This window comes from Phoca vitulina, unplaced genomic scaffold (assembly GCF_004348235.1).
Source record: "Phoca vitulina isolate PV1807 unplaced genomic scaffold, GSC_HSeal_1.0 scaffold53, whole genome shotgun sequence".
In the NCBI taxonomy this organism is placed as follows: domain Eukaryota; kingdom Metazoa; phylum Chordata; class Mammalia; order Carnivora; family Phocidae; genus Phoca; species Phoca vitulina.
In genome coordinates, this window is record NW_022589756.1 from 10,302,754 (window position 1) to 10,312,528 (window position 9,775).

At 52.3% G+C, this 9,775-nt stretch overlaps 1 protein-coding gene across 1 annotated transcript; it reads right to left on the bottom strand.

Annotated features, from left to right (window-relative positions):
• Positions 1–1,231: 1,231 nt before the first annotated feature.
• On the bottom strand, positions 1,232–7,940 carry SOX7 (SRY-box transcription factor 7). The gene is made up of 2 exons (XM_032389153.1): positions 7,651–7,940; positions 1,232–4,055 (listed from the first exon to the last, which is right to left on the bottom strand). Exons 1-2 carry the CDS (start codon positions 7,886–7,888, stop codon positions 3,133–3,135), a joined length of 1,161 nt encoding a protein of 386 aa, XP_032245044.1. The 5' UTR covers positions 7,889–7,940; the 3' UTR covers positions 1,232–3,132.
• Between the last annotated feature and the right edge of the window lie 1,835 nt (positions 7,941–9,775).

Below are 9,775 nucleotides of genomic sequence, written 5' to 3' on the forward strand. Positions count from 1 at the left end.
GCCAATGTCCTGGGCAGACACTGCCTGACGCGTTCTCTGGACAGCTGATGACCCTGCAGACTGCCACTGCTAGCCAGCCAGTGGCAGTGAATTTGGGGTTCATCTGACTCTGACCCTGTAATTTCCTCTTTGCTCATTCTTTCTTTCCCCAGGGCTGTGATAGGCATGAATTGGACTGCACATCGTTCCATGCCATGGTGAAGTGCTAAAAGAGCCATGAAACCTCTAGGCTATTCAACTGACGCTGCCAATAAATGTATCTGGGATGAAGGGTGGGAACTCCAGCCTCCCCTAACTGAGTTGGGTGAGCTACACTGCCCCACCTCCCACCCTGGGCCTCAGTGTCTCGGGCTGCACAGTGGGGTGGATGGATGACAGGGCCCCACGTGGGATCGTGAGTGAGGATTAGCCCATAAAACTTGCCGTAAATTTCTCTACACCTATAAAGTGCTATTAAAGTAATGACTACAGATTATGATCAGAATTGAAGGCTGAACATATGCCCATTTCGGCCCTCCCAGAACCCACTCCTTGGCCCAGAGAGCCTGGGAGAAGACAAGGCTACCCGTGACTTGAACAAGTAACAACTGCTCCCCCACGGAGAGAAGCCAGGCATGGTGACCCGCAAGGGGACTGAGTAATCATCTGCTTTTTTCCAGATACTTTTTGGCTGGGATTTTAATCCTAAGCCTCACAAGATGTTACATCTTTTAGTTACCAATCCAGGCGTTTCCCTCCCTTCTCCACCATTTCCCGGGTTTTGAAAGCCTGAGATGTCTTGTTATACCACATCAATAAATGCATAGTAAAGAGAGAAAACTAGGTATTTTTCTAGATTATTTCAAAGAAGGAAAAAACGTGGCAGCCTTAAGGAAGCAATTGGGCAGAACTTACGTCTTATCTTGAGAGCGCCTGATAATCACCTCATTCCACTTTAAAGTGTGAAGTCATCCTGAGGAGAAAATTGTTCTGCAGGTAGGTTATGAACTGCTCTTTTCTTTCAATATTCATGATAACAACACTGTTTCTAATGTGTCAAATTAGGCTTTATCTCTTTACCATAATTCATAAAATAAACCAACACTACAAGATAACTTTCTAAAATAAAAAAATTGATGTAGAAAGTATTTTGACCAGTACTGTAAAGGAGAACTGGGCATTATATCTATGCCTCCCTGGAAAACCTTTTCTGTTTGCAAAACTATAATTCAAATGATAGAATGGTCATGGTACAAAAACATTTATTTAAATTAAATATTTTAGACAGATCAATATCTACAACCGTTCCAAAGCATGTGTATCTCTTACAAAAAAAAAAAAAAAAAAAAAAGGAACAGTTTAGCTTAATGTCTGTGATAATGTTTTACAAGATTATTAATATACATTCTGGACTGCACCAGTCAATCATACTGTGAATGATTTACCATTTATTACCAAATGTTGCATACAGCAATAGCATAAAGATTAATTATATCTTATAAGTAATTTTATAGTAGGACGCCTTGGAAGGAAAAAAAAGGATCTCTCAACAATATAAAATATAAGCTAAAAATATGAGAATATATAAAACACTTACATATTTCATACAGGCAATAATATGCTGCAATTAAAAGACAAACAACTGTCTTTTCCCTCGTTGCTAGGTATGTTCCTTCAAAGGAGGTTTGTGAGAAGGATGGAAATGTTTTTGGGGTGGGGTCAGGGCTCAGAAACTTTTCTGAATCACAGTGCGTTTCTGTTCTTTGGGAAGTCAGTATAGGGAAGGGGAAGTTGTTTTGAAGTGTTAGCTGAAGATGTTCCCAAGAACCAGCTGTCTGGTGAGGAGAGCAAATTCCTATCTCAGTTATAGGAATCATGTAGGATTTTTAAGCCAGGGGATCTTCGAATTCATGGGCAGGTCAGGGGTGGAGGAAGAACAGAGAAGAAGAGAAAAAGAAATCCCCGGAAAGGAAGAAGGGGAGTCAGAGACAGTGAGAAGGAAGCTCCTTTTGCACCTGCAGAGGGGAGAGTATGCTGAAATTTTGCTCAAGAAATGAACACATTCAGATGGGTGGTAAATGATGTGGTGTAGAAATTCTTTTTAGGTTTCCTGCTCTTGGGGTCATTCGGAACAGGAAGTTGACAAGAAATTGCCAACATCTAGAAGAGCGTCTGATTTAGGCTGTACAGACATGCATTGAAGGACGAGCGGGAAGGTGTTTGTGCTGTGCATGTCTCGCATCCGCTGACTGTATAGATTCAGGCTCTGTATATTCTCTTGAAACGTATGTGATTAAAAAAAAATTTTATCTTAAACAATGGGTTTAAAAACCAATGGCTTGAATTCAATCACATTCAGTGATGCAGTCAACCCTAGTGGTTAATTTCCCAAATCAAGACGAATGCTGTTCCTCAAATTGGAAGAGTCCTTTTGAAAGACCGCGATCATTTGGGAAGGCAATGCCGGTGCGGAAAGCCATGTGTTCTTGGGCTGCGCACACGGAATTATCACCAGGTTGGACGTTAATGAATTTTATTAAGACAAACTTTTTCTTTTTAATTAGCCTTGAAAGAATCCTAGGTCAGAAAACCCTGGAGCTGAAGGGGCCTTAGATGTCAAGTCTGTCCCCCACTTTACAGATTGGGGGAGGGGCTGGAAGGGGAAGAGAGCCGAGTGCGGGTCCCTCCAGCCTTCCGAGGCAGAACTGGGACCGGACCCGGGGTCCTCTGGGTCCCAGCCCAGGGCTCTTCTCACCTGGGGGACCCAAAGATCAGGACGGCTGTACCCCATGCGTCTGGGTCAGAAGCTGGAGAGGTGTGAATGCCGCTGAGATTTTCACACATTGGTTTCCGTGATGGGGACCGGGAGAAGTAATGAAAATCTGCCGGTTAACCATCTTTCGGCAACTACCTTGCCTTATTCCCAGGGTGTAGCCAATGAGAACCCATTTGAAGGAATATACTCAAAATGTAGGCGGCAGGGAGCGCAGGGGCACTCAGACCAGCAGAGCCCCGTTCTGCCCCGCGGACAGTTCAGACCTGCACACCCCGGGCGGTCGGAGAAAAGCTGGTAGCACAGCGCGGTCGCCTCTGCTCAGCGCGCGGGAAGGAGAGGGCTGCGGCGACTCAGGTCTGGGCTGGCTGCCTCCGACTCTATGATACGCTGTAGCTGTTGTAGTACGTGGCCGTGGCATCAGCCAGCACGGAGATAAGGCTGGTCTCTGTGGGGCCTGTTGATGTCACCTGGGAGACAGGGGCATGCCCACTGAGGGCCACAGCCCCTGCAGCAGAGTCTGGGTGGCCAGGAGTGTTCAAATACTGGTCGAACTCATTGCGATCCATGTCCCCCAGGAGTTCCACCTGGCTCAACTGATCCAGGGCATCAAAGCCGGGGTGTTCGGGAGGGGGGGAGAGTTGGCCCAGGTGGGCGTGGAGGTTGGAGTGGAGAGGGTGGTAGGTGGCAGGAGAGTAATAGGCAGGAGACGGGGGACAGGCAGGTACAGTGGACATCACAGAGACGCCCGGGGACTGGCCGAGGGCCAGGGAGCCCAGGGGATGGCCGCAGTGGAGGGGACTGGGGGCGTACTCCGGAGAGTAAGTGGGCCCCGGCAGGTGGGAGATGCGGCGGGAGTGCGCATGCTCCTCCTGGCAAGGGGAGGAGAAGAAGGTCTGCTCCGGCTCCAGCACGTCCAGGGGCGACATTTCCGGGGGCGTGGGCAGCCCGTACGGGTAAGTGTCCACGCTGCCCGGGGTGCCGCCGCCGCCAGTTGGCCCCTCGTGGTAGCAGCCCCGCAGGCTGGGCAGGGCGGAGCCCGGGGAGTACTCACCCCTGTCCTCCTTCTCCCCCAGCGCCCCGCGGCCGCCGCCCCGCTTCTCGGGCAGAGCGTTCTGGTCCCGGGAGAGGGAGCTCAGGAGGAAGCCCGGGTCCACGCGCTTGCAGAGGCGCTTGGCCTGCTTCTTCCTGCGAGGGCGGTACTTGTAGTTGGGGTAGTCCTGCATGTGCTGCAGGCGCAGCCGCTCCGCCTCGTCCACGTAGGGCCTCTTCTGGGACAGCGTCAGCGCCTTCCACGACTTTCCTGCTCACACAAGTCAGAGAAGGCCACTTTCAGCATCTGCGCGGCTTGGGGAGGCCGGTGCACCTGTCTCAGGCGCTCGTGCCTCCCAGCGTCCACACTCGCACACGCCGTCCGCCTCCGTCCCCCATCCCACATCCCACCCGCGGTTACCCGCCCTCTCCACAAAGGACACCGCACTCCTGGCACCCCGCTCCCAGCCCAGATCTCGGCACTGTGAGGCCAAACCAATCTCTCCCGCTTGCATCCCGCAAAACCACTAACTACGCGCACAATCACTTCACCTCTCCTATAAAAGCCGTTAGATAACGCAAACGTGTAAACAATGCGGGATTCACAGTGAAAGGCCCACCGGACCCAATGTCAGATACACGATGAAAATATATAAGGACCACACTGATCTGGGCTCTTTTTTACCCTACGTGGACCAAGTCTAATCATTTGTGCATTTTAATGAAAACTCTCTGCCTTTACTGATCACCGCTGCCTCTCAGCAAGTGATGCTGTGTTTATGGCATAAATCCCACAGGCCTTCTTGTGAGGGAACTCGGGCTCAGTCCATCATTTCACAGATGTAAGTAAATTACAGGATCTCACTTAGGGGAACAGACAGTTATCCCTCACATCTGAAGGTCAGTTAGGACCCTGCCATGTGAAGCCCATTGCCAGAATGCTCGCATCTGCCTGCAACATGCACAAGCACACGCACACACATGCGTGCACACGCACACAGGTGCACAAGCACACACACACTCACGATAAGGCTTCCTGCTCTCTACTTAATCAGTACCCTGTGACTGTGGCAGGGGGCAGTTGCTCGGTCATTGACTCTTCTTATAGAAGCAAATTCTCTGACTTCCCTGGGTCTCTTTTTTTCCTCACTATAAAATGTGATACTATCCAATTCAAAACTCTCTCTTTAAGAAGCATCCCACGCTTGTAGCCCACTGGTGCTAAAGTGCTGGTTTCACCTGGATTTTCTATTCATCCTTATTCCCTTCTGTGTTGTTTTGTAAATTGCTTTAGCATCTCTCTCTCATCTGTCAGTACATTCATTGCACATCCCACTGGCTGCTGGTTTTCTGAAGGTCATTTCTGGACCCTTACCGCCCTGGGTGAACTTGGGATTCTACAACTTTGGAAGTTCCCCCCCCACACACACACCCGACTCTAATGTATCCTGAAGTTACCAATCCTACTAGCTTGGAGGTAAGTACCCCCATCCCCATGCCCTGTAAGGAAAGGGGCCACATGTCCCACCCAGAGCCCTCGGCACAGGGCCCAATACAGAGCTACGTGTCCTGCCACCTCAGCACCTGCACTGGCTGACTCTGCATGCCTGGCCCTCAAAGGTCACTGGAGGAGGGCGATTATTTAAGGGCGCTCTACCATTGGGATGAAAGTTTACAACTATTGTGACAGAGTCATCAATTGATATAATTAGCTGTCACTTAAAAGGGCAACTCGAAAAGTGTCAGGAACTCTGGGTTTGGAGTTGGTCAGCAGTTCCCTGTGGCTGAGACTGCAAAGTTGTTGCAAGAGGCCCAAGATCCTGGTACACCCCACACCCTGTCTGTGGACTGAATATAAAATGTGACTCTAGTTTCTAAGTGTACATGAATGTCATAGTATTAATAAAATAGTCATTTTAAATGCCATTAAATGTATTAACTGTCTTTATGTGCCTTCTTATTCATAGTATCCTAAAAATAGTAGTGCTACTAGGTGAAGTTTTTGATGTTAAAGATTGGAAAGCTTAGAGGCAAAAACGTTGCCTAGTTAGAAAGGAAAGGGCTGGGCAAGATCATGGGGTGGACGTGGATCATCCTGCTGCCCCCCCTATTAACAGGTATAGAAAATCCATATTTTTAAAAGCCCCTACCCCAGGGCCAGGGGCTATGTGGTTAAGCAAGAAGTAATCAGTGTCTTCCCTGCAAAATGAATTATAACCTCTGGAAGCCTAAGTGCAAATCACCAACAGGGATCAGCTCCCAAGAGGCATTTGTCAGGTAGGTCCTTTTGACTGCCCATCCCCTGGGAAGCAGGCAGCCTCAGTCCAGAAAGGCTCCCCGGCCTGAGCTCCTCTCCCATCTCTGGCCTGGGCCCGCAACGGAAACCTCACTCTCTCCTGGTCACAGGAGCTGCCCTTGAGCACAAGGCACAGTGCCTCGGCCCACCAAAAAAAAATGTTGAGGGACCCACAAAAAAAAAAAAAAAAAAGAAAAGGTATTTTCATTTCTTTAAAAACCTGAAGAAAAAAATGAACTTTCAGGTAAATGCTTTACTGTTGTATATATTAATATATTTGTCTTTATGCCCACACAGTATGAAATATAATTTTTAATATTTTTTATGAAGAAAGGGGCTCACTAAGACACTGACCTACCAGTGTGTCCTGGGCATATCTAGCCAGGGGACTGGGCCATGGGTAGGGGACTTTTTGAAACCAGCAGCTTTGAAAGGGCATCTACACTGCAGGAAGAACCCTGGTTTAGCCAGCAGAACAGTGGGTGACAGCCCTCACTCCATGGTTTGGAGCTCTGGAGGGAAAAGGAAAAAGGCTCAGTTCTGGGGGGGGGGGTGCAGTTGGGGAGGGTCAGGCCAGCCTCAGGTGACCACATAATTTCCCTTGTCCCACTGTGCCTACAAAATGCTTCGAAAGGTCCCACAACTTAAAAGGAATAAAACCGCCGTGGAAGGGCAAAAAGGTTAGGAGTAGAGCAGAGTTGAAAGTACTCAGCTCCAGACGTGGGAAAGAAGAAACCCCAACGAAAACCGACTCCAACTCTAAATTTTCCGACGTGCCCTAAATCCTTTCTCTGGGCCCCTCCGGTCTGGCTCGACCCTGTCCCCAGGCCCGCTGCCCCTGCTGGGACTGCATAGCAGCACTTGGAAAGTGGCAGGCTCCAGGACAGACCTCACTGGCCTCCCTGAGCATCCCAATCACAGTATCTACACTCCTGAGATTGAGAAATACATTACCGAATCGAGCCTATTTGCGTACTTTTTGCTGTAGGTTTAATAAAGTTAAAGAAGGGATGCGTTCCCGCAAGGTCTCTCTTGACGAATATTCGTTAATAATATTTACAACCTCCTGTGAGCGTGCCAGTGGCAAAGTTCAGGGAATGGTGGGTTTCCCGCTTCGGTATTCCTAGCAAACACCGGTTCCACCCAGCCTCTGCGTTTCCGTCCTGACCTGTGTGCGCGCAGGTCCCGGTCGCCGGGCAACCGAGGCCTGGCCGCTGTCGGCCCCGCCTGTCCCCTGGGACCCCAAACTCCGCTCCTGTTCCCGCGTGTGGGCTTCCTGGCCGGCCGCAGCGGGCGGCGCGGTTTCACTTTGGGCCCCGTCGAGGTGTCGCTGCTTTGAATCCCTGTCACTGTGCGCATACCCAAGCTCGCACAGATACCCAGCCTCGCGGGCACAGCGAACGCTCGCGCTCCCAGAGCATACCCATACGCCGGGTCCTACCCAGGCTCCGCGCGCTCGCAGGACCCCCACCCCCGGTCCCTAGCCGCGAGCCCCGGGGGCCCGCCTCCGCCAGCGCCCCCGCCCCGCGGACCTCCCGGGGCCCCCCCGCCCGCCCGCTCGCTTACTCACCCAGCATCTTGCTGAGCTCGGCGTTGTGCAGGTCCGGGTTCTGCACCGCCAGACGTTTCCTCTCATCCTTGGCCCACACCATGAAGGCGTTCATGGGCCGCCGGATACGGCTCTCCGAGCCCTTGTCCCCCGGTGCGCGGGGGGCGGCCGGCGGCGACAGCCCATCCGACAGCTCGGCTTCCAGGGCCGGGCACTCGAGCCCCTCGGGCCACGGATAAGCTCCCAACAGCGTGGCCATGGCCGCACGGAGGTCCCCTCGCTTCGCCTCGCAGGGCAGGCGCGGACCCGGCCCTCGCACGGGTCGGGCGTCCAACTTGGCTGGCAGCCGCGGCCCGTCCCTTTATTTATCAGCTTCGGGCGGCCGCGTCCTCCAATGACTCTCGAAGGCGGCGCGGCCCCTCCCTCCGTCTCGGCGCGGGCCCACTCCCTGCGTCCTGGGCCACCGCGTCCCCGCTCCGACCTGCCAGGAGGGGGAGAGTGGAGGGAGGGCCACTTCCCCGTGCCCGCCCCGGCCCGCTCTCTGCCTCCCGAGTCCCTCCCGGGAATCCGCGCCTGGCCGCCTCCACTCCCGCCCTCTCTGGGTGCAGGTGTCGCAGAGCCCGGAGGCGGGCGCCGCCCGCAGTCCCCTCGCCCTGGACCGGGAGCCAGACTCCAGTGCCCTGTCCCAACTGGCCGTGGCCTCTCCTAGCCCCACTCCACCAACTCCTCCCGCGCCTGGAATCCCCTGGAGAACCGAAGCCAAACAGGTTTCACTAGGCCTGGCCGGGCACGATAGACATGGACCATGAATCCCCCCAGAGCAGCGTGTGAACCGTTCTGAAGAGAACATTCCTACTCTTTTTCTCAAGTAACCTGGGCTCCAACAACAATCTCGCTCCCAGCCAACTTCGGCGGCCAGAGACTGGCAAGGACTAGGGATGCACTCTGCATGGGGTTCTATGCAGTGCTCACCGAGCCCCTACTCCCCACCCCCGACGCCCCCGCAACTCCCAGGCTGTCTTGAGGGCTTAACTGCATTCTCAGTTCTCCTTTATTCACTCTGCCATCTGATTTCTCTCCTCTAACACCCTTATCTCCACACCGCGCTTGTCTCTGAATCCGCGGGGTCTCCAGCTCCCTGTCTCTAGCTCTTCTCTCAGGGAACTTCCTTCTGGTTGCATTTTCTCTTGTGTCTGTCCTACTTGTCCTGCTCCTCCGAGTAGAGTTGCTCAGGCCCTCCCCTCCCGCGTTCCCCTGCGGCTTTCCGTCTGACTTCCCAGGTTAGACTGGGGCAGGTTCTGGGCCCGCGCTCAACTCAGAGGGCTGAGGGCTGGGAGCTGAGAGCAGTCTCTCCAAGGTGCCAGCCCTCTGCCCCCGAGGACAGCTCACGCGATCCCATGCTTCCTGTGAGTAGGGCTGTCTTCCTGGCTCTTACGGCAGCATCGGCACACAGTAGGCCCTCAGGAACTGCCGAATAAGTGAATGAATAAGTGAGTGAGTAAATAAGGCTTAGCACACCCTACTGTATAAAACACGGCGATCATAAGGCTTGGTTAGATCCTGGAGTTCAATCTACAAATATTTACTGAGCGCCATCCCTGTTCAGGGCTTAGTAGAAGTGACCTGAAAGGAGGTAGCATTGTGGCAGGACCCTCCTGGGGTCTGGAGTCAGGACCTGTCTTCAGTGTTTGATAACTTAAATGCGTGACTCTGGGCAAGTCACGTATCTCTCTAGGCCTTTTTTCCTAAACCTAAAAGGAGGACAATGATAAGACTTGATCTCACAGGGCTGTTGTGAAGATTTGGTGAGATAATATATGTGAAAGCTTAAACTCTGTATGATGCTTGATGTTAATACAACTCTGGATGTAAAGCCCTGTAAATTCTAAGACCAAATTTCAATGTCCTAGTGTGCACCGAGTTCAGAAGTGCCTTGTGTGCAACATGCGCTCCCAGACAGGCCCCACGGACCCCAAGGCAAGTGGATGGAGAAATGCAACTTCTCTGTTTTTAAGTCCCAATTTTAACCTATAGAACCCAGGATAATTTTCATCCCGGAATGGGCTTTACTCATAAAATAGATTGCTCAGTTTTCCTCTCCCTTCCCGGCAGGATCCAGCAACAGCACCCTACACCCATGCGCTCC